Consider the following 23,690-nt stretch of genomic DNA (forward strand, 5'->3'; position numbering starts at 1 on the left):
TTAAATTTACGAGGAAATAAATTATTGACGAAATTTGTGAAATGTACATATATACCTTTGGGTCGGTAACAAATGTGATAATAGCTAACTCTTCATATATATATATATATATATAATCTAAATTTATTTTTTGCAGTACAAACTTTATATGAAGGATTTTAGGATAAACGTGCAAAGCACGTTCTCAGAAATTAGTATTCTTTAAAAAAGGTTAATTTTTAATCTTTATTCTTAGAAATCAAACTTATACATAACATAACATAAGTCCTTTATGGACATGAACGTGAAACATAACTTGTGAAATACTGTGACAAATTTTTACGCGAATCCTATTTTGGATGTGTTTTTTTTTTGTTTTTTCCTTTTTTATTTTATATGCTACTCATTTAATAAAATTTATAATCAAAATATCTTTATCTATCTCCATTAGAAATATGTTATACCTTTGATGTTATCATAAATCTTATTTTTGTCTTTAGTTAAAATTTTCAAACCAAAACGTTCTCTATTTTAAAGAGTTATAATCAAAACCAAACAGTAACTCTTAAATAAAATATTTGAGACCTCTCAAAAGAAAATGAAGAAGCAAAATTAATTTATTTAGTAGTGAAGTTAAAGCTTCTGCAGCAACTTTTTATTTTTTGACGTCAATTTTTCAGGTACCAGCACGTTGATCTCAGGTTCTGTTGCCTTCAAAGCAAGTTTTTGATTTTTTTTATTTTATAAAAAAATTAATTCTTTTTGCTCAATCATGCTTAATACATGCTCTTAATCTTTCTTTAATCACACTCAAATGCCTCTTCTGAACAACCATTTTCATGAACTTTCTTTATCTGTTACTGTGTCAGTCAAAAAAACAATTTTCTTGTTCGGTTACAATGTAATTTTTCACAAGAAAATTACACCTGCTTACCTATGTTTTTTCATGCTTTTAATTAATTTGGATCCATAAAATAAGGAAAAAAGTTTTTTTGTTTTTTACAGCTTGTTTGACTTGGGATTTGTTCAAAATCCATTCTTGAAAATTGAGTTTATAGGGAAAGATTAAACAAAAATGTGTTTTTCTTTCTTTTGTTAAATGGACTTCTTTTACCCCTTCTTTTATTTTTTTTATGTGATGGAAAACCAAAGACGTTTTTTAAAATACTTTTTTGAACCCCTTTTTAACATATCCTACTTGGGTTTTGTTCAAAATCCATTCTTGAATTGAGTAAAAAGATCAAATTTGTGAAAAATGTATTTTTTTTTTGTCCGTAGCTTAATTGATTGGCTATTTAAATTTCAATTAATTGATGATTCCCTTTCACCTGCCCCTATGAGTTCTCACCCCTTGTAAATAACAATATCATATCTAGTGAAATTTGATAAGTACGGTGACGATACCGTGTAAGCATACCTTATGTGCTTTTTTAAACCCCTTTCTAATTTATTTTTTTATCCCCTTCTTAGGAGCTCTCACCCCTTTTGCTCGGTTACTCCAACTCACAACTGTGCTTATCATCCGAGCAACTTGCTCTCGTCAACTCTTTTCTAATTTATTCCATTGTAATTTTGATAGAAGTATTGTAGAAAAAGTTGGTAAAAGTTCAAATTGAACCTTGATTGAGGGGTTGTTGTGAAAAATTAGTCCAAAGTGTTAAAGTCTTTGGTTTATTTACTAGAGGTAAAAAGACAGAGATGGTGGAATTTCCCTTGTTAGTTACTGAAAGGTCCCTCTTGAAAACGTGTTAAACATTCCAATCAGACTTTAAAATCTTACATTTGCCACTTTACTTAGTTTTTGAGAGTCCATTGGCACACCCTTGGTCTCTTTGCCCATTATATAAAGTGGTCCTTTCCATTTCTTTGAACCATCACTGAGTCCCTTTTGATTGATATTTCAGTGTCAAGACATATCTTTCTTTCTTGTGATAATTTCTACTTTTCTAAAAAAGTTAGTGGGAAGTCCTGTTGAGGTAACTTTTATTGGTCTATAGTTCTTGTTTTGTTTCTCCATGCAAGATTTCTAGTTCAGTTTTTATGTTATACACTGTCTTAGTTTGCTCCTTTCTTTGTCATCCATTTTCAGCATTTTCTTTGTGTATTCTTGTGCTTCCTTTTTTTTTTGAGCTGAGGTCTATCAGAAACAACCTCTCTACTTTCTAAGGTAGGGGTAAAGTTTGCGTGTAATCTATCCTCTTCATATGCTCGGACCCCACTGTGCGATTACACTGATTATGTTATGTTGTTGCTGTTGTGTATACTTGTGTATTGCTAATAAGATCATGTCATCATTTTTGTTTTAGTGTCAACTGCTGGTGGTAACATATGCTTTGATACTACATATTTGTGCATTTGATGATGCTTGCGAGGCTAAACTATTTGCAGAACTCCTAATATAGCTTTGTAATAGTTAAAATGACACATCTTGAGTATGTAGACGCGACCGTTTTACCGGGGCATGAGAAAAAAGATATATGGAAGTCTATCTAGTTCTCTTTTTATATTTTATTTAGAGGATTTACATATATATGGATTCATATTCTGGAGACTGATTAGGACACTGGGGGAATATGTTGGTTGTTAATTGGATAAATGAAAAGGATGTTCTTTGGAATATGATTCCTCTAATAGATGCACTTTACTTTTCATTTTACTAATGCATGTTCAAGTCTAGTGATGACATCTAGACAGCACTCATACAGCTCTTTACTGGATGGATTTCTTGTTTCTTTACAGGCTATCGTTACATCAGACCACACGGAGAATACATTCTGTTTTGGTTATAAATAGGATGGAGCAAACGAGCTTGTATATCGCAACTTTTATCAGTCCTGAATATAGTTCTTTCCTGTTTTTCCAGGTTTCATACTACAGGAAAAGATGGTGAAGATCTGTTGCATTGGAGCTGGATATGTTGGTGGACCAACTATGGCAGTCATTGCCCTCAAATGCCCCTCAATTGAAGTGGCTGTTGTTGATATCTCTGTTGCCCGAATCACAGCATGGAATAGCGATGAGTTGCCTATCTATGAGCCTGGACTTGATGATGTGGTGAAGCAATGTAGAGGAAAGAACCTTTTCTTCAGCACTGAAGTAGAGAAACATGTCTCTGAAGCAGACATCATCTTTGTGTCGGTTAACACCCCGACAAAGACTCGAGGACTTGGAGCTGGAAAAGCTGCAGACCTTACATACTGGGAGAGTGCTGCTCGTATGATAGCTGATGTATCCAAGAATGATAAGATTGTAGTGGAGAAATCAACTGTTCCGGTTAAAACGGCTGAGGCAATCGAGAAGATCCTCACTCATAACTGTAAGGGAATTAACTTTCAGATCCTTTCGAATCCAGAATTTCTTGCTGAGGGAACCGCAATTCAGGATCTTTTTCATCCAGACCGTGTTCTAATTGGAGGAAGAGATACCCCTGAAGGGCAAAAGGCAATCCAGACCCTCAAAAAAGTTTATGCGCATTGGGTCCCTGAAGACAGAATCATCTGCACCAATCTCTGGTCAGCTGAGCTCTCGAAGCTCGCTGCCAATGCCTTCTTGGCTCAGAGGATTTCATCAGTTAATGCTATGTCAGCCCTTTGTGAAGCTACCGGGGCTGATGTTACACAGGTGTCCAATGCTGTTGGTAAGGACAGCCGAATTGGACCCAAATTCCTCAACGCCAGTGTTGGTTTTGGGGGTTCATGTTTCCAGAAGGATATCCTCAACTTAGTTTACATATGTGAATGCAATGGCCTCCCAGAAGTTGCCAATTACTGGAAGCAAGTGATCAAGGTGAATGACTATCAAAAGAGTCGTTTTGTTAACCGTATGGTCTCCTCCATGTTTAACACAGTTTCTGGTAAGAAAATTGCCATTCTTGGATTTGCCTTCAAAAAAGACACAGGTGACACTAGGGAAACTCCTGCAATTGATGTCTGCAAAGGCTTGTTAGGAGACAATGCTCACTTGAGCATATATGATCCACAGGTCACTCAGGAACAAATACAAAGGGATCTTTCAATGGAAAAGTTTGACTGGGACCATCCGACTCACCTCCAGCCAGTGATTCCTTATGGAGTGAAGCAAGTTAACGTGGTGTCCGATGCTCACGAGGCAACAAAAGACGCCCACGGTCTCTGCATTCTCACCGAGTGGGATGAGTTCAAAACACTTGATTTCAAGAGGATTTATGACAACATGCAAAAACCTGCATTTGTGTTTGATGGTAGGAACGTTGTTGATGCATCAAAGCTCAGAGAAATCGGGTTCATCGTCTACACCATTGGGAAACCTTTGGATGCATGGCTCAAGGATATGCCAGCAGTGGCATAAGAAACTTCAACTTCCTATATTCCCCTGGTTTAAGCACTAGAAATGAGAAGAAGATCCAATTCTTTCAATTATTCTTTTTTTTTCCCCAGTCAGGCCATATACTTCTTATTCCTATTAAGCATGCTTGAGAATGTGTTTCTCTTGATTACTTCTCTTTCATTATAAATTGTTGTTTTCCCAGCTTATAATATAAATTTCCATATAGTACAATAATAAAAAACAAATGTTGTGATTTACTTAGGCATTTCTTCTTGATATGTTTTTTAACTCATATAATCTATCTTTTCTTTACCAAAACATTGGGTGCAAGAAAGATCAAAAGAGAAGCTAATGACTTCTGAGAACTTGTTGAGTCAAATCAGATAAGCTAAAAGATGCATAATTCAATTATATGTCATTACACCATCAAAATTTAAAGTAACACATAACAAGAATAGTTTTCTTCAGGACAAATACATAGGCATTGACACGAACAGACACTTTTGATGGGGTTGAAGAACACAATAGGAACTAGTTTTAGTTGAGGTGCCAAAATGGGAAACTGGACTTTCTTAAGTAATTACCAATGTTATTCTTGGCAAACTCAAAAACCATACCAAGCTCATCACAGTGTCATCTTGGATAAACAAATGGCTTAACCACAATATAACTAGCACACCGAGTAGTTACTAAAAACGCGTAGTTTGTGCAACATAATGTAATCAGAAAGAGGCACGAATAGAGAATCACAGCCGTTAATCTACATAAATGAAGAATCTACAAAATTGCATATACAACTATCTAATTGTATCAGTTAATGTCCATGGACTTCTTCAGATAGCAAAATCCTTCCACCTTCACAGTATGATGGGCAAATAATATCCATGTCTTAACATAAACCATTCTCTTGAAACTGCTCTTTGCCAAAAAAAAAATAGGGGGGTATTGGTCCTAAGATGCACGCCCAGTTCCACGAGGCATTTTCTTCGAGCTAGCTGCATATGGCATACAAACATCGAGCAACAACATTAGGTTATTAAAATCAACAAATGGAACAACAAAATCATATTTTTTTTCTTAAAGTCAAATCCAACTGCCAAACCTCAAAATAAAATATTATAATTAATTGCCTCAACATTAGATATTTTGGTTCAAGAGGATATCTCTGATAAGAATTTAAACTTTCTAGGATTATCCTTTGAATATTTTAATCCCCAATATGCACCAAGCACGTAAGCATTTTAAATTTCCAATGACTAACTCCTTCAGATGACTCTAGTTCCGCATGGCTTACTAGATCTAGTTCTCTAGATTCTAATTGTCATAAGCTATTAATTCTCTTGGTAAATGAAACTAGTCACAGCTCATAAGATATCATTCTAGTAGGTAGGCAATTAGGCATTTGACTGCCAAAAGCAAGATGTTTCTGCAAAAGTTGTTTTTTATCATTTAAACAAGTGCAGTTTAATCCCTGCTTAAACCCAGCGTCCAGGTTAGGTTGCAGGTCCCTCAACAATGAGATGGGAAGGTAACTCTTAGGACCCGATTGATCATAGATATTGCAAGCACCTTTTGGGATTTTTTTGGCAAAACCTGTTTGGCCATATAATTTGTTTAGTTTTGGGGAAAATTTTGGTTAAAAAACCAAGTCCTACAAAAAACTTGTTTTGGGACCAAAATCTAGTTGTTGAATTCTTTTAACATTTCAAAACTTACCACAAACTTTCTTATTTTTTTTTTAATTAAAAAACCCCCATCTATTTATGACTCCAACTAACTCTATCTACCCTTTCCCCTAGTTTAAAGGCACTCCTGAAATTGATATCTACTCCGAAGCAGCTTTGACTACCAGTTACAATGACTTGGAAAAGCCAACAAAAGTTTTTCACCGACAGTTGCTTACTTGCATAAACCCCAGCTTTCGCAACATATGACCGAAAAAAAAATCAAGTTCAATGATAAATTGAGCTAATTGTTATTTTAATTTGGTCATGTTGTACTCTAATGCGTGAAACGCTGAAGCTAACTATAATAGATGTTATTTGTTGTGGTGCAGACATGACTGTAATTTGCGATATTACTTTTGGATAATGTATTATCTAGTTCATTATAGAATGATGATTTTGTGCCAAACTTGTGGATATAAATCATGTTCCATATTATATATTTTTTTAGAAAGTGACACGTTTCCAAATCCACGGTCAAACACATGTTGAAACTTCAATCTGAACTTCACCAAAATCTGGTTTCACAAAAAATATTTGGGAATCTATAGCCAAACGCTAGCATAGCAGTGTGCCGTGAGGCACCAATAAAGCAGCCAGACATACAGAAACTGAAAATAACAAACTAAAACACCTGCAGCCGTAAAGGAGAGTAAGAGAACTTACAGTCTTCGACATCTTTCAACTGATAGTAGTGAGGAGCTATTTCCACAAGCCAGTCTGGTTTAAGTTCAGTAACCTGCCAGGACAATCCCCAATTAAAATCTCTGTGAATCATTACAGCTAGAGTAACACTAAAACTGATAACAAAAAAATAAGAGGAAAAAGATGGACCACCTGCCGCATGTACTCCTTAGTTGTCAGGACCAGCTCATGGTAAACAACCCATCTGGGAAGCACCTACAATGTGCAAGCGCAATGATTTTCATGAAGTTGCTAATATCATCAAGGTCACGTTTCATTTCTTGTCAACATAAATATACAAAGCAAAACTTTCTCAAAAAAAGAAATATACAAAGCAAAATAAATATGAGCAAGGATTTGAAAGCACAGAAGGATTGAAATGGGAGGGCCGGGGAAGATAAGACCTCATTGGCTGGTTGATACAGTCAAACAACATGAATAACATAACCTTCATCGTAGGGGGTGGAAGTAGAATCCACTCATGGAGATGGGAGGGGGTAAGATATGCTTTGCTTTCACTAGATGCACTATATCACAAGCTGTTGGTGAGGGGAAAATTCGAGTTCTCTTTACTTACTAAAATTGATGCCAGGGAAGCTATTTTACTTGTCAACGAAGGAGGCAAATGGTCTTTAAAAAAAAAAGAAAATGCATGTCAGTGTAAATGTTCACATGAATATGCAGACCCCCTAAAATTGTTTGCGGTGTGAGATTTTGAGATAAAGTAGTAATGTGTGATGAAGGGTACAACAAAAGAGGCACTCTCCATCTGAAAATTTAGAAGGAGGAAGACAACTTTAAGAGCCTGGAATGTTGCCCCACTAGCACCATGTAGGTTCTCTGTGTGTGTATGTGTGTGCGTGGTGGTGGAGACCTTTCGACGGGATAGAGTACAAAGTATGTAGATTTGATCCCGGTTCTTGGTGCACTCATGAGATCCCAATTGGTCGAGATGATTCGATGTTATAGTAGAGGATCATATTACGTTGTAGATTCTTTGCCTTTTGGTATATGCTAGTGTACAGCTGCTTTTCCATTAATAATAGAACTATTTACCTCATCAAAAGAGAACTGGAAGAATTGAAATGGGAGAGATAGGGCAGATAAGATCTCATTGATAGGTTGAGTAATAAATCAAATTATTCAAACAACTTGGAACTATCAAATCTCAGGGATGATCATCCGAAGACTAGTCAACCCTTGGAAGGAAACCATGAATGTGCCACCAGATAAGCTCAATAGGTGGTTGATCTACAATCACTAACCTTAAATTGTGTTAGCATCTCAACTGTTAAGTTGCCAACAAGAATACCATATCTTGGGTCAAGTAAAGTGATGAAGCCAAAAAAATAATCATAAGATGATAACTTGTGCACTCAAAATGTCCTTTATTTTATCAAAAACAGCAAGAGAGTTTGTTGTCTCTGCCAGGAAATTTAGAGCATCTAGTAACTTGCAGGATCTTCTTTTTCTATTTATTTTTCCATTTTCTTAGTAAACAAAATCCTTTACCTGTGCTAAACCTGAGCTGGGGTGAACATTAACTGTCTGGGGGTGTTTAATAGTTCGATAAGATCCATTCTTCTGTAGTTTTGCAGAGTGGGGGAAAAATCCTGATGTTATAGCCTTCTTTATAGCTTCATAGTCATTATCATTTGAAGTCAATTCAATTTCCACCCTTTCTAGCAGGCCTTCCAATTGATCTCGGATGTCCCTTGCTCTCTTCATGCTTCTGACCTGCAAAGTTAAAAAAACAGTTTCATTAAGCATTATAGGTAGTAATGAAGAATCACCTTCAGTCATACTTTAAAGCTAAAATCCCTCCCCGCAAACCCCTTTAGTATAAAAGGGACAGTACAGTCAGGAACAGTTCCTTCCAGTAGTATTGTCTATGATACAACAATAACTATGCCCAAGTCCCAAGAAAGTCGGAGTTAGCTATGTGAATCCTCATTGTCTATGTCTCTCCATTTAAGCCTGTCTCAATGCAATAATATAAATTTCTAGAGAACAGAAAAATACTAAATGACAGTAGAATTTTCAAACAAAGCATGGTTTCACTAAAATATCTTGTAGCACCAGAATCATAAGTCATAGCTCAACTCAATAAGCATTTTATTGGTCTAGATGGCTTCCTCCAACAAGGAAAAGAAGAGGCTATCTAAACGTAGAACAAGAATTTGAAAATGATCTGCATGTGTTTTACTCAGCCATTAGATGCCTTTTTTCTTACAAGAAAAAGAAAAGACTATCTCAGCATAAAAACAGAGCTTCATACAAACCTGGATATAATTTTCATAGCACCACTGAGTTGAAAAGTTTGTTTCCCTCCAGGAACTGTAAACCTGGAAAACAACAATAGATAAAGAAGATCACCTTTTTAACAAGCACCCAAGCAGCACCTCTGTATTTCCTTTTGTTCATTAAAGGTGGCAAGCTAAATTTTCAAATAACTAAATAATGATAGTGTATTCTCATGACATAGCAATTATTTACTATTCCGACAAAGACAGTATTTTCCTTAACATCCTACAGATGTACCCTCCCCATACACCAAATGGTAGCACTTATTTTCACCTGATCATATAAAATATTTCTTTATTCTGGTTAACCTTTCAACTCAAAAGATTTGTCATGTCTACCTCCAACCCGTAAAACTTCCTTTTGGATACAAGTCTGCCATATACACTTGTTTCTACTTGGTCTATATGTAAATGTACTTCAAAGACAGGATTGATCATTGATCAAGGAAAGATAAAAATGTGAAGCAGACATGCAAAACACATTATCATGCGGCTAGAAAAACCTATACTGACCAGGAATATGATGTGCCAGAACAAGGTTGTTATCATTAAGAACCTAACCTTTAGCAGCGCGATATGATCCCCCACATTTCCCACATGAAAATTCATCCGTGCATTATCTGCATGGACTTGTTTGTCCTTTGGACGATAAAAGATTGAATTCCCCACAGAAAGCATGGCAGCAATACTTATTATTTCATCAGAGCACTTGTACTTGTCAGAGGCAACAATCATCTTGGACAGCATGGGATCTAGAGGAAACTCAGCCATTCTTCTACCAGCTTTAGTCAACTCGCCAAGCTTGTTAAGTGCACTAAGGGCAAAAAGCAACTCCAGCGCTTTGAGTAGAGCTTCTGCTGGTGGGGGATCCATAAAGTCAAAATTTAGCAAGTCATGAATCCCAAGGCTCTTGAGAGAGAGCACCACATTTGCAAGGTTGGTCCTTTGTATTTCTGGAACTGTGTTATCTTCCAAATCATTCATGTAATTATATGCAGTGTATAACCGAAAGCATTTTCCAGGACCTGTTCTTCCAGATCGACCAGCACGTTGGTTCGCAGATGCCTTTGATATAGGAGCAACCAATAATGACTCCATTCCCGTCCGAGGGTTGTAAGACTTCATCTTAGAAAAACCCGGATCAATAACATACTTAATCCCATCAATTGTCAATGATGTTTCAGCAATATTTGTAGCCAGGACAACCTTACGAGCACCTTCAGGAGTGGGCTCAAATATCTTGGCTTGTAATTCTGTTGGCAAATTTGCATATATTGGGCAAATTATCAGCTCAGCAATTTTTGTCCCCAGGCCTTTTATCCGGTGCTTAATGATCTCCTCTGCTGTTTCAATCTCCTCCTGCCCAGTCAAAAAGATTAATATGTCACCATCACCTGGGGGTTGAGTTACATGGATCTGAAGAGCGGTGACTACTGCAGCGTCCAAGTAATCAGCCTCTGGAGCTTTCGTATAGTGTATCTCAACTGGAAACCGCCTTCCAGGAATTTTAAAAATTGGAGCACAGTCAAAATAATCACTGAACTTCTCTGCATCCAGAGTAGCACTTGATATTAGCAACTTCAGATCAGGCCGAAATCGAGAAATATCCTGTTATAAAGGAAGTTAGATTGTTAGCAACAGGAGGACCATGGGATGCAGTTTCACACCACATTATGCGTTGCAATTGAAGGCCCAAGAGACTAATGCAAATTTGTACACTCCATCCTAGTTCACTAATCCGTAGAACCCACCAGCCACCATAAAAATGAGAAAGAAAAAGTATAAAATTATTAATCATTTGTTTGACTAGGGAAGGAAATATAAGAGAGAACAGTTTATGATGCCTGTTTCCTATGAGAATGTTGAGAAAAAATTCTTTTTCCTTCCCTGGAGCATCTAAGTGAGAATATTGGGGAGCCCCATGGAAAAGCCTTTCTACAAAGAGATTTTTTAATTAAATTTCCTCCACGTTTCTTTCCTGAAATGTAGAGAAATTAGGACGAATTCAATACGCAAGCTAGCTACTTTAACAAACAAATCAAGGACAGAGTTAGCAATTTCGGTTGCTTCCCAGTTTCTAAACAAAGGGTAACTCCCAATTATATTATGAGTTAGCCATCATATTAATCTTAAGGCTACAAATTCAAAAAAGATTTAAAAACTTAACTAGGGAAAACTTGCCTTAACCAAGCCAAACAAAATGTCCGTTGAAAGTGTTCTTTCATGTGCCTCGTCGACCATGATGACACTGAAAAGCCAGGCACTTGTTTAGAGAGATCAAAATGTTTGAGAGTTAGGTAAGGACAAGATCATTTAGTACAGCACAAACCTATAACTTGCTAGATCAGGCTCACCAAGGAATTCCCGTAACAGCATCCCGTCAGTCATATATTTCAGAATCGTTTTCTCAGAGGTGCAGTCTTCAAACCGAATAGAGTAGCCAACCTGAATGTGATGGATTAAATCATTACATATTGGGCAGCTGAAGTAAGGATTGACAAAAAAATATCTCCAAGTTCTAAGATACAAATATCATTTGAGCAAGACAGCTTTAACATATTGCTACAGAAGGGTGAATATACCATCTCTAACTAATAAAAGAACAAACGTATCATCTAAAGCATACCTCATGGCCAAGTTTGACTCCCATTTCTTGAGAAACACGTGCAGCCACACTCATTGCAGCAACTCGACGAGGTTGAGTACATCCAATCTATGAGAAGCAAATATTATTTTCAGAGACTATAGACAATATATCTGATCCCATTTCTACATCGCTAAGAACAGGCGTTTGATGGCTTCAACATAAAGGAGATAACATAGCCTAGAAAATAAGATCACTACCAAAAAAATCACAACAAACTTATGGCTCAAGTTCAAAAACTGTTAAGTTATTAAAAATATAAAGAAATTGGCAGAGGACCTAGCTGTCGAACATTACAAGATTACAGGCAGAAAAGTCCCTAGGACCCATATGTTCATTCTAATAAGACCCCTATTTCGAAGAAGTTGTTGCAAATAGTTTGACCTATGGATTCTCTCTTCCTCAAGCTAGTACCAAAAAGCCTATTCCTTATGACTTCTAGGCCTCTTCTAGGCCTTCCTGAGAAACATGACCCTGGGATAGACAGATGATCTGCCTTCTATATTCCCCTTCTTGGGGTTCCTCGCTTGCTGCAAGGGCAATAGGGGAAGCCTGACTAGGAGGCTCATTCTACCACACCTTTAGTTAGGGCAGAGACAATCATCCTTCCATGTTATAACCACTGAACATGAAAGAGACACGGAAGTAACACGCAACAAATCCCCAAAAGTAAGATGAGCTAAAACATCTCGAAAGGTAGAAAACACAAACATTTAAAGTGACAATCAAACAGATTTTACAAGCCCTGACCATGGAAAAGTCCTCACAGAATCAACAGAAGTTAAAATAAATAATGCAGGATACTTGAAAAAAACTCCTCATACTACTAAGGTGAAGGCCTTGATTAAGAAACTCTTCCTGTAAAATTACCAATATAGTGGCAGGCAATCCAAATTATACACAAGATACATGACTGCCCTTAATAATTCATAAAAACTACGTTGAAATATTTCAAACATCTTTGACCAGAAGAAGAGAGATAACTGTCAAGAATTGCAGAAACAAGACCCACAACCAAACCTAAAACAGCAGAAAGCCAAACAACAAAAGCCAGAATAATTGAGAAGTCCTCAACATTTAGCATAAATAGAGTCGAGGAGGTTTTCTCAACAAGAAAAAAGACAGGTGAGGAGACCAATTGTAACTCCTCCGAGGAAGCATACAAGAACTTTCTGTAGGAAACGTTTATGTACTCCTGGCAGTCTGGAGACAGAAATGATAGACTAATTGGTGGGATTTTTGGACTTCTTCCTTGATCTTTTTGGAGTAGAATGGGCAATAAACAGACATCAAGGATGCTATATAGCGGCTAGGAATAAAGAGTTAGGAAGCATATATAAGCTCTCTGGAGAACACCTTTCTGATTACTCTGCACAGTCCAGAGAGAGACAACAAAGGGCAGCCCGGTGCACAAATCATCCACGTTAGAAGAGAGGAAGGATGATTGGAATTGAATACAAAAACAATACACTATGTCGATTTTAGGTGCTTATTGATTAAAGCTTCATTGGGGTAAATTAATAAGTGTAGATGATTTTACCTAAATGGTGGACTTCTTGGACTCCTAGAACTAAAAGGATAAGTCCTCTGAACTTTTGTAGCATCAGCACTTTCTTGGTGCTTATGCGAATAATCCATACATACTTATCAAATAGAAGCTTTAATCAATAAGCACCTAAAATCGACATAGTGTAATTATGTGACATTCTCATTTAGTTCCAACCACATCCCTTTGTATGCTAGGAAATGCCATATCAGAAAAGTCTCTGCCTCTAAAAAAGAAAACATCAACTTCAATTTTGGAGGGTGCGGTACATACTCTACTCTATATAAGAGAGATCCATACCTTCCCACGTTTGGAATATCCCGCCTCATGCAGATACTGCGGTATCTGGGTGGTCTTCCCGGAGCCTGTCTCTCCAACAATAACAAGAACCTGCAACGGTGCAACCAGCACCCAATTTTTATAAAATGTAAACACAGCAAACAAAGTGGAAAGGGCATTAAAACTAGCCTCAAACCCACAAAGAAAAGTAAAAACATATGCAAGCAACCGATCAACCCAACCTGATGATCATTAACAGCTTGGAGCAAATCATCCCTGTAGGGATACATTGGTAGGGTCTTCCTATCCTCCTAAAATGTATCCATGAAAGACGATTAGTATAAATGAAATTCAACAAATCAAACATAAAAATGGAAGGTCTATTTAGCATAATTGGTCTCAATAAAAAATAAGAGGTCATGATAACTTGCAAAAGCCAGAGAGCAAAAGCGAATGATTCTAACAGATGAGGCAGAACTTTATAGATTCGGGCCTTCGTATTCAATTTCAATCCAACGAATTCTACAAAGAGAATCACCCATTTTGGCAATATAAATTTAAATTTATAACTCAATATGATCAATGTAAATCCCTCAGTAAACTCCCACCTTGCAAAGCACGAAAAAAAACTAGGCGAAACACTCAAAAAGGGCTATATATATAATCTACACACATGCACATACGTAGAGTAGATTCGTGCTTTTTCTTCCAAAAGTATAATAACAACTTAATTACAGAACCTCATTTTTAGTGGGTGAGTAGCAGGGGAGATGATACTGTCCAATGTCCATGATATACTTTTTTTATAAGGATAGTCCATGATATATTATATGAAAGAAGAACACAGAAAGCATAAATTTCATGATCACTTGATTTAACACACAGATATACATTGCTAGTTTGAAGCCCAAAGCACAACCCATCATAGTAAAAGGAAAAGAAAATCCTGCAAGACCTCTAAAATAAGCCAAAGAGATTATAAAACGGTTTAGGCGGGAAGGAAAGGAGAGACCAGCATTGGTCGCTGTAGTAGGCTGATGTTAGGCCTAAATGTCCCTTTTTAGTTAAGACTTGATGCCCCTGTGTCTTCCATTTTATCCATATCTACACTTCAACTCCTCTTCTTCAACCACATTTTGATTTATAAAGCAGTGATACTGATGTCGTACTTATATATTTGAATAATACAAACGAAATTCAATGTTAGCAGTCTCATGCATATGAGAGAAACTATAAAACAAAGTAGTGGAAAACCATAGAATCAATCGTGCTGATTTTATTGCACAAGATGCTGATAAATCAATACCTGGAGTTTTTCAAATGCTGACTTAGCCATAGTTTTCTCTATTGAATCAGTGGAAGGTTCTTGGTCAACCTGAACACAAACCAAAGATAAATCTTAAAACAATGATCAAGAAATTATCAAGAGAAGATTTAGCATAACAACACGTTAACAGGGTTGAATAAGCAGGCATACATTAACACCATCCATTACGGCTGCCTTTATGAACTCAATTTGGTCTTCAAACACAAATCTGCACCAAAGTAGCTCTTAGGTTTTAAATATTAAGATTTAGGTATAAACATCTTACCCTCAGATCCTCATTCCTAGATATAGCAAAATACACTATCTGTAAAGCACAGAAGCAAATTTTTCCATACCGTGCAAATTTTTCATACCATCCTATATGCATTTACATTGTACGCATACATGGAAAAGGAGAGAGAGAGAGAGAGAGAGAGAGAGAGTGAAGCTAGAGCTTACTGGTAGTCATCAGATCTTGACTTCCTATCTTTTGACCCAAATTTAAGGTTCGCCTTCCCTGTGTTGTGATGAAGATTCCAAATTTAGAGACTTGAAAACTTCTGAGTTCATAAAAACTTCAACGAAGGTGAATTAGCTATTACCAATCTGATGTTCCTCCCATGCCTCTTGTTCAGCAAAAGGATTCATCTTTTCAGCAGCATCCGGATCCCTGGAAATGTCAAAACAAAATAGAAGACCATATAAACTTCTCAAGTAATAAAAATTGACTCTCTAAAACCAAAACACACTTTGCACAACTCTATGCTAGAGCAACTGTTAGAACTATCTTTGTGAATATAACTAACCTGTATCGCTGCGAAGCCACCGAAAACCTCTTTTCCTGATTTACACCACCTTCAAGATCATAAGCATCAGGTATCCTATACTGTATTTAAAACAAGCAACCATAAGGGATCTTCATATGAGAACTGACAGAAACTGGAGAAAGGCATAGGAGTTCAAATTCCGTCTCTCAGAATCAACTTATTTTATATCCCCTATTTCTAATATTTACAATTGGTTCACATATTTTTCAGATTGGTGGCACTAGTAACAAAGAATCAAACTCAACTCGACATGATTAGGGACATAGCTACCTTTTGTAAAAGGGGTTCAAATGAATCCCTTAACCGAAAAATTTACCCAATGCAATAAGGTTAAAACAGTTCTTTTATGTCTATATTAAGTTGTTGAATCCCCTTGACATAGGTTCATATCCAAAATGTGACAATTTTTAAACTTTTTTAATCCCCTTAATCAAATTCCTCTCAGCCACTAGCTATGATTTGGACTTATCTTATGAATTATTTGGTACAGTAAACATTAGATAGGAAAATAAACCACGTATAAATAATAATATAGGGCTTACAATAGTTCATAAAATTCAAATTACAGTGCCCCCTCCCCCCCCAAAAAAAAAAAATAACCAATATCATTTAATATATTCGGAGAAGGAAAGAGTGAAAACAACATTTGAGATTTTCTTTTCCGATTCTTGATACTTTTAAGGAGGCCTTCGAGAAAAGGTAAAATCATTCATTATTTTAACTATGAAAGAAACATATAATTTAGACAACAAATCCAGAAGTTAAGCCTTTTCATTCGAAGTTCTGAATTTAACTGGACTCAAGCTTTAAGAGAGGTTTTTTTTCATGAAGTAACAAATTTTATTTACAAAGGGCGGAAAATATCTGAATACAAGAAGTAAACTAAAACAGTAAAAGCAGAAAACGGTAAAAAAGATATAATTTCCTAAAAATGACATTGAATCATCTATACATATAATAACCTCTTGGGTGCATCAAAAAGCAATAAGGAATAGATAAAAGGCTATTCCTCAAGTTCACAAAATTATTATCAAGCCTTGAGAGAATATATAAGGAAACAATATTGTTATGGGATAAAGAAAAGTCTTTCATAAAGGAAGATTAGCGCAAGGAAAGCTCATCCTTTAGGTAGAAGTACCCAGATGTAGCCTTTATTGGATCAAAGCACTAAATAACTCATATAGAAAACAATAGACAAAGATACAGTGATATCTAGACCTCATTTTTCTTTTTTACTTTTTTGTATGTATGTTGTGGGGGAGGGAAAGCAACGGAGATACTTGCGACTATGACAAGAAATAAACGACAGAGACAATAAAATAACGAATGTAATGAGACATGTTCTTGGAACGATAAAATATTCAGAATATTAATTACCTCGTCCATGTCACCGGTATCTTCTGATCGTTTCTTAACAAGTTCATATATTTCCTTCTTATATCTGCAAATGTACAGGTCCTGAGTACACAACAACATGCATATACAAAGCAATCCCACATTCAACCAGAACCTGTTATAAAGAATGGACACACACACACACACACACGAAAAAAAGAAAAAAAGAAAAAAAGGAAAATGCAGAAAGGCACTAACTCCACGTTCACAAGAATTCAGTAAGTAATCATCAGAATCTTCATATGATAACGGAACGATAAAATTTTATCACTCTGAATGATCACAGGAATATGTATTTCATAACCAAACAGACAAATGATGAAAAACACTAGATGATTTCATGTTAACTAGAATTAGGACTTCCGCTGAAGTAGGAAAGATAAGCATGTATACCCATCCATATATAAGCTCCTAGAAGAGAATGACATATACGAGGCACTTTAGGATTCAATACCAAAACAGTAGATGCTCTTCACAGCATGCAATCTCTAAGTAGCAACAAACAGGGCTTGAAATATACAAGTGCCACGGAGTGAATTCACTATATAATCAATTGCAAGAAGAAATCAGTACAAACAATATCTCAAATTAAGAATATTTCCGGAATGGGCATCAAAACAAGGGGGGAAAGTGTATTTCCTTGCCTTAGCTCACGTTCCTCTGCTTCTGTCAGCTTCACTCCCTCAAACAAGTATTGTTCATCTTCTAAATCGTCTCTGGAATACCACAAATATGGTTAGACAATGACCAGTAACCAGAATGAAATATTTTTACATTATATCACATAGAACAATGTAAATTACTTCCATATAATAAGTGAAGGTGTGAGCTATAATGTACAATCATGTAAATACCGGAGTTCCTCTAGTTTCTTCTGCTCCCTTTTCTTCAAGTATTCTCGTCTTGAAACTTTCCTGGATCAAATAATATGTGAGAGTTATTCAATCAATAACATAATATCAGTCTATTTTCAACAAGACCTTGTTCTGCATTAACACCAAGTGCTCCTCATTTATATACCTAACCGACCCTAGAATTGATGAATAGGAAAATAGTTCTCTAGTACAAAACGCAACGATGTGTCTTTTTCTGTCCATAGTACTACCTCTCCTCTCAACTCTGACATGCAAGAACTTAAAGAGGAGATGGGATTGTCATGAACAGGTGTTGTCAGGCACGTGTCACACTGAGGGCACAAACCCCCACCGGATGCATTCGAAATTCAATAGGAACTCCCATACCTTGATGTTCAACGATTCATTGGTATTCAAAAGGACAGTAGAAGAAAATATCTTTAATTCTTTGTTTTTATGAAGAATAAAGGACAATGGATGAAGCACCACGAGTTGGAGAGTGCAGAAGATAAAAAGAAAGAAAGTTGCTTGAAGTGCAACGCCATTAAATCTTCTTTAACTTGTTTAGAATGAAAGAAGTATGAGATTATTCAGACAGACGCACTCCATATTTTTAAAAAATTACTGTTCCATCAATACTTTTGATGCAAACTAAAGAGTCAGGATGATTTGACAAATGACTTTCGTTAACCGAGTTCTTAATCTGCACGTACTTGTCAAATTGTCTGCAGATATGCCTGAATTGAAATTTAACTGATATACCACAGCAGATCTATCTATTGTTTGGTTTTTCTTTAAGAGTGAAATATTTAAATAACCAAAAAATTGACATCCAAGCTCTAAGCCAAGAAAGTCAAAAGGCTCCAATTTAAATCCGTTATTCTCATATCTCCCACCAAGCAAAATTATGTTTTCCCAAGATCAACAACATTGGAACTACAAGACCTATTTAATCTACCTCCCATTTCTTTCTTTTTCTTTTCTTTTTTGGATGTTAACTACTCAAATACACCTCAATTACTTTCTTTGAATAAAATAGACAAGTAAAAGAACCACAAAAGAAGAGGTATTCCAAGTTAAGGATGGATCTACGTGGTTACTAAAGCAAACAAAATTTTGGCAAGATACAAGATAATAATAGAATACTGAACCAGATTCTATGGTCATTAACCTTAAAGATCCAATGTCATCTTGCTCCAATGCATCAGCCCTCCTGATTGCTTCTTCTGTCATTTATTAATTATTAGTGTGTGAGCTCATTTGCATAAACTGTTCTTTCTACTGAAAAAACAGGAAAAATAAACAAATAAATATACAGCAAGAATTGTAACTACAATAAGGTACCTTCCTCCTTCCTTGTTAATTTAGGCTCAGCCAACTGTTATTGAAGACAAAATACCACATTATAACAAAGACGAGAAGTTAATGTTGGCATACAAGAAACAAGTCTGACCTTCATTAATAGACACAAACGAAATCATATCAGGTGATTTGAACAAGAAGTTAAGTAAATATGTGAAAGCAGAAACACAAAAAGGGGTGTGATATTCCAACTAAACCAATCACAAATGGTGTATAATAGTAACATAACACAGAAAATACGGCTGCATACGTGCCTCCATTTTACCGCTTTAAAAATGAGAAGTCCAACTAATCAAGAGAGGCCTTCAAAGAATTAACAATATCAACGCAAAAAACAATCAAAGCTTCTTCCTTTTATTTTTTTTGAAATGAAGTGTTTACTAAGGCTAGTATCAAGAAGGTACCGCAAAGATGCAAAAGAAAACACAATTAAAGCATGTGATGCTCAGACTGGCAACCTATTAGAAGATGATGAATATGACAGCAAATAAAACACAGAAATACCTAGTAGTAGTGAATATATGCCACAGTTCTACACTTCTACAATTAAAAGAAACAAAGGCGTTCAAATAAAAAAACTTTATCTACAATTGCATTGCTGGCTTCAGATGCTTAACTCCACCATTGTGAGCTTGCTCACATCGCCAGTCCCAAGCCCGGGAAAAGGACAAGGGTTGTGGTATGTTGTAAAACTGGTCAAACTAGTCAATGCATGATGAATCCTCACATAGGTTGGACTGAGATGAATTAAATTGGGGAACATGGCCAGTGAGGGTTCATACAGCTGATCCAAATTTGTTAGCATTGAGGCATAGTTGTTGTGTCATGTGTGTTTGTTGTTGCTGGTTTAAGATGCTTAAAATAAGTTAAATCCACAAGACAACCCCACTTTATTTGTAATTGTAAAGGGACCGATCTCTAATGTCGAGAGTGCATTCGCGCTTCAATTTTACAACTCGAAAACGGTCAAGAACAAATAGATTTATCTACCAATTACTTGAACATTCCTCTCCACCGAAAACAAACTGACAGCGAATTCAAATCATAGAAGCACCGCCTGGTATCTAAGCACACAGAGGTTCAAACAAAGTTAAGATTGCTGACCTTTCTAGTCCCGGCAGCATCTCGCTCTCTGATATGTCGCTCTAACTCCTCCCTCTCTCTTTGGTCCCGAAGTATTTCTTCTTCCGACTGCAACAGAAAAACATGCAGTTGACGTCAAGTGGATCGGGATTTCTGAGTACAGAGAAAGGTGAACAAGCAAGAAAGTCAAAAGAATACACCGTATGTCGTACCTCAGAGTTGTCACTGTCATCTTGGTCCTGGGATATTCGTCTCCGAACCCGTCTATCATCCTCCTCATCCTTAACTACCTGCACCATCATATTCAGTCAAAACAAAAGCAACTTGTTAAAACAAGATTCAATATTACAGCAGCTTACCATCAGAAATAAAACTGAATTCTATCAAGAAGAAGAAGAGTATAAGCACTATGCCTCATCATCTTCGTCTCCATGGGTCTCAACCCTCTTCCTGAACTTCTTTATACGGGTATCCTCTTTCCTAGTCTGAGAAGGAATGGAATTACTTTCCACACCGACAATATTGTCATCTTCATCATCAGCCTCCAAAAGTGAGTACGTCTTTTGTTTCCTCGCCAACATAGCAGCCTCCCTTTCTTGTTGTAAATATACCTGGTGAACAAGAGGCACCAAGTGTCACGAGATAAAGCACAATGTTTTACCCAAAAGAATGCACGCTAGTCTGACCCTATGAAATAACTGAAATTGCAAGAGAAACTAACATTTGGCCCTGTCTTCTTGCGTTCAACTCTCTCAAAAATCTCTTGAGCAAAAAATCTTGTTTCACTAGAGGATGACATACCCATATCATCTACAAGCTGACTTGTTAGATTGGCAGCTGATGAAGCTTTCTTAGCTGCATGAAAATTGATGTTATGAACAATGTTGCCACAACAATTGTTTATTAAAATGTAAGAAAAAGACGTACCCAGATTAATAACATAAGAGACAACTGTGGACTGTGAGTACCCCAGGAGAGACATCAATTTGTCTGAAACCCACATCCTCAATTCAGACCCCATTTTTTACTGCATTAAGCAACAACAGACACAACAATGGAAGTTAGATTTACTAATAAGCATCTTCACATCAACATTGCTAGAGTTCCTATCTCTCATCATGGATCCTCGAATAACATGCCGGAAAGAGTATTTTGATCTTAAATTGCATCCATACAATCCCAAAGGTAATTTGAGTTATTTCAATTGCTTTTGGCGTAAATTTTTTTTCTAAGTTCTGCTATATAATCATAGTTCAGACCTCTCTTATTTGGGTGACATATTCCTCATTAAAAATAAAATGGTTTCTCATATATGTATAAAACGGGTCAACCCATTAGTCACCCAACCCATTTCTTTTTACCAACAAATATGGATGGATTGGGCTGTGACCCATTTTTAACTCGCACAAACTCTACCCAACCACCCATCTGCAACCATACTTAGGTGCATTCCTTATCCGAATAAATCAACCTTTTCAGGTTGAAATACTACAGACAATATTTTATGCATTAAAATTCAATCAGAATGCCATAAATCATAAGTAGTGGTTCATTGTCTGTCATGAAAAAAAGTCAGGAAAACACCAGTAAAGTGAGGCCAACAAATCAAGGACAGACCTTCAAAATATACTAATTGAGTGTAGAACACCACCAGAGAAGACCCATAAGGTAGTTTAAACCGTATGTTTAAAAAATCAAATATCTCAACAAGAGACTAACTCGATAATAAATGTCGACTCCATTTTTCAAACCCCCTGTCTCAAGGAGAGGGAAAACAAACTAATCGAGTTCAATAATAATAAGAGGTGGTAGAATCAAAAACAAAATTTCTAATTTACCATTTCAAGTAGTCAAATCTCATAATCCAGGTGGTCTTTGCAACTAGCTAAACTATAGCCCCACTAGAATAACCAACCTGGATTAGTAGACAATAAAGACTATAAACTACTACCTGATAAAACTAACATACTTACAAGTTCATTAATACATTAACACTAAACACTGTAAACTGGAAAATCAAACCTCTGTCAACGCAATTTACATGTAAACACTATTGAAATCGGCGGCACTGAAACCCATTATCTGATATAGCTAGAAAGATTTGGTCAATTACTTTAAATAATATAAGTTTCTTATGAAGAATTGAACATCATAGTACGATGATAAACATTCATCTTTCATTTTCTTGATTTTTCTTGAAGTAGATATTCAGAAAGGAAGAGATTGAACTAATTTGAACCGTGTTGAGTTCACTACAACATTGTAAAGCCATCACACATGTAAAACAAATCAAGAAGTTATCTCGTAAAATAACATATAAGAAACAAGTGAACTAGGGTTTTGTCTATTGCATGATGGGAAAGGGACATATAGCTCTAGCGACATAGAAGGACAAAGAAGGACAGGGAAATTACCAATAAATTGCCAGAAATTCACCGGAGATTAGAAATCAAGTTCAACGGAAGAGTCGAAAAATCCGGCGACGTTTAAAATTGGCGGGCCAACGGAATCTCTGCTCCGTCAAGGAACCGGTAGAAGGGTTTTGGCATGTAAATTTTGAAACTCCGAATGAGGCTTAATGTAGCTTGGTCGCCCAAAAACTCTGTGATTTACTTTCTATGAGAAACCAAGGAAAATAATTATTTATGCTTTGCAGATTAATGATCCTTTATCCTTCGAGCAATTTAATTTGTCGAAAGCAAATATTATTAAGCGGCATTTTAGTCACTTAAATATTTAAAAAGATTTTTAATAATTTATATATTTAAAAATTATCGTAGAAAAATATTATAAATCACAATAATATAAAAATTATATAGTCAATTAAAAATTTGATTGACTTTCAAATTTATCTATGTGAGACAAATGAAGTAATTATTTGAAATGACTGAGAAGTATTGTAAACAATAATAATTAACAATTTAAAAGGCGTAAAAAATAGTTGATTGACTCTTGTCTATAAGTGTCACTTAAATTGAGATAGAAAGAGTGACATGTCTTATTTGAAAATGACATAAAAAGTATCATAAATCATAAAATTGACTACTAAAAACTTTTAAATGACATAAAAAAAATTGGTTGAATCTAGTAGATACCACATAAATTGAGACAAAAGAATTACATGTTTTCATTAAGTATCAAAAAAAGTAATTACATTTGCTAGAAATCAAAAATACTAATTTTTGACGAACTTCAAGAATTAAAGTCGCTTGTAAATATAAAAAAAAATATTAAAAGGATAATTTTTGAATCTGCCTCAAACATGAAGAACTAATTATGTTATTTTCTTCATATTTTAAAAAGTTTCTTTTTTTTTAATTATTTATGTGGCAAACAAGATAAGAAAATTAAGACTGAATTTATTTGAATGTGTGAAGAGATGGTGTGTGGATGGATACA

General features: G+C 35.8%; 2 protein-coding genes across 4 annotated transcripts; one reads left to right on the plus strand and one right to left on the minus strand.

The window, feature by feature from the left end:
- Nucleotides 1-1,837: 1,837 nt before the first annotated feature.
- LOC107014631 (UDP-glucose 6-dehydrogenase 1-like) lies at nt 1,838-4,490 on the plus strand. 2 transcript variants are annotated; one of them, XM_015214622.2, is made up of 2 exons: nt 1,838-1,955; nt 2,843-4,490. In XM_015214622.2, the coding sequence occupies exon 2, from the start codon at nt 2,863-2,865 to the stop codon at nt 4,303-4,305; it is 1,443 nt and encodes a 480-aa protein (XP_015070108.1). In that variant the 5' UTR covers nt 1,838-1,955; nt 2,843-2,862; the 3' UTR covers nt 4,306-4,490. The 2 variants fall into 2 exon arrangements, with proteins under 2 accessions (XP_015070108.1, XP_015070109.1); XM_015214623.2 differs by lacking the exon at nt 1,838-1,955 and adding an exon at nt 2,004-2,146.
- Nucleotides 4,491-4,718: 228 nt separating this feature from the next.
- LOC107014630 (pre-mRNA-splicing factor ATP-dependent RNA helicase DEAH1-like) lies at nt 4,719-22,929 on the minus strand. Of its 2 annotated transcripts, XM_015214620.2 has the most exons (27): nt 22,706-22,929; nt 21,219-21,318; nt 21,013-21,146; nt 20,705-20,902; nt 20,504-20,581; nt 20,313-20,399; nt 19,191-19,224; nt 19,018-19,072; nt 17,847-17,906; nt 17,637-17,708; nt 16,975-17,038; nt 15,577-15,656; nt 15,373-15,440; nt 15,230-15,287; nt 14,942-14,999; nt 14,771-14,839; nt 13,707-13,775; nt 13,486-13,575; nt 11,622-11,708; nt 11,325-11,440; nt 11,177-11,243; nt 9,557-10,603; nt 8,975-9,037; nt 8,205-8,429; nt 6,846-6,908; nt 6,675-6,747; nt 4,719-5,279 (listed from the first exon to the last, which is right to left on the minus strand). In XM_015214620.2, exons 2-27 carry the CDS (start codon nt 21,310-21,312, stop codon nt 5,236-5,238), a joined length of 3,153 nt encoding a protein of 1,050 aa, XP_015070106.1. In that variant the 5' UTR covers nt 21,313-21,318; nt 22,706-22,929; the 3' UTR covers nt 4,719-5,235. The 2 variants fall into 2 exon arrangements, with proteins under 2 accessions (XP_015070106.1, XP_015070107.1); XM_015214621.2 differs by lacking the exons at nt 21,013-21,146; nt 21,219-21,318; nt 22,706-22,929 and having other exon boundaries at nt 20,651-20,847.
- Nucleotides 22,930-23,690: the final 761 nt, after the last annotated feature.

The sequence above is a fragment of the Solanum pennellii genome, chromosome 3 (genome assembly GCF_001406875.1).
Source record: "Solanum pennellii chromosome 3, SPENNV200".
Lineage (NCBI taxonomy): Eukaryota > Viridiplantae > Streptophyta > Magnoliopsida > Solanales > Solanaceae > Solanum > Solanum pennellii.

What these genes read in the sequence shown, in the direction of transcription:
- LOC107014631 (XM_015214622.2), top strand. Translation starts at nt 2,863, where the DNA reads ATGGTGAAGATCTGTTGCATTGGAGCTGGATATGTTGGTGGACCAACT.
- LOC107014630 (XM_015214620.2), bottom strand. Translation starts at nt 21,312, where the DNA reads ATGGGGTCTGAATTGAGGATGTGGGTTTCAGACAAATTGATGTCTCTC. An exon ending in ATTAACAAGGAAGGAGGAAG is followed by an intron (nt 19,073 to 19,190) that starts GTACCTTATTGT and finishes AATAAATGACAG; the next exon opens with AAGAAGCAATCAGGAGGGCT. An exon ending in GTTGAAAGATGTCGAAGACT is followed by an intron (nt 5,280 to 6,674) that starts GTAAGTTCTCTT and finishes TGCCATATGCAG; the next exon opens with CTAGCTCGAAGAAAATGCCT.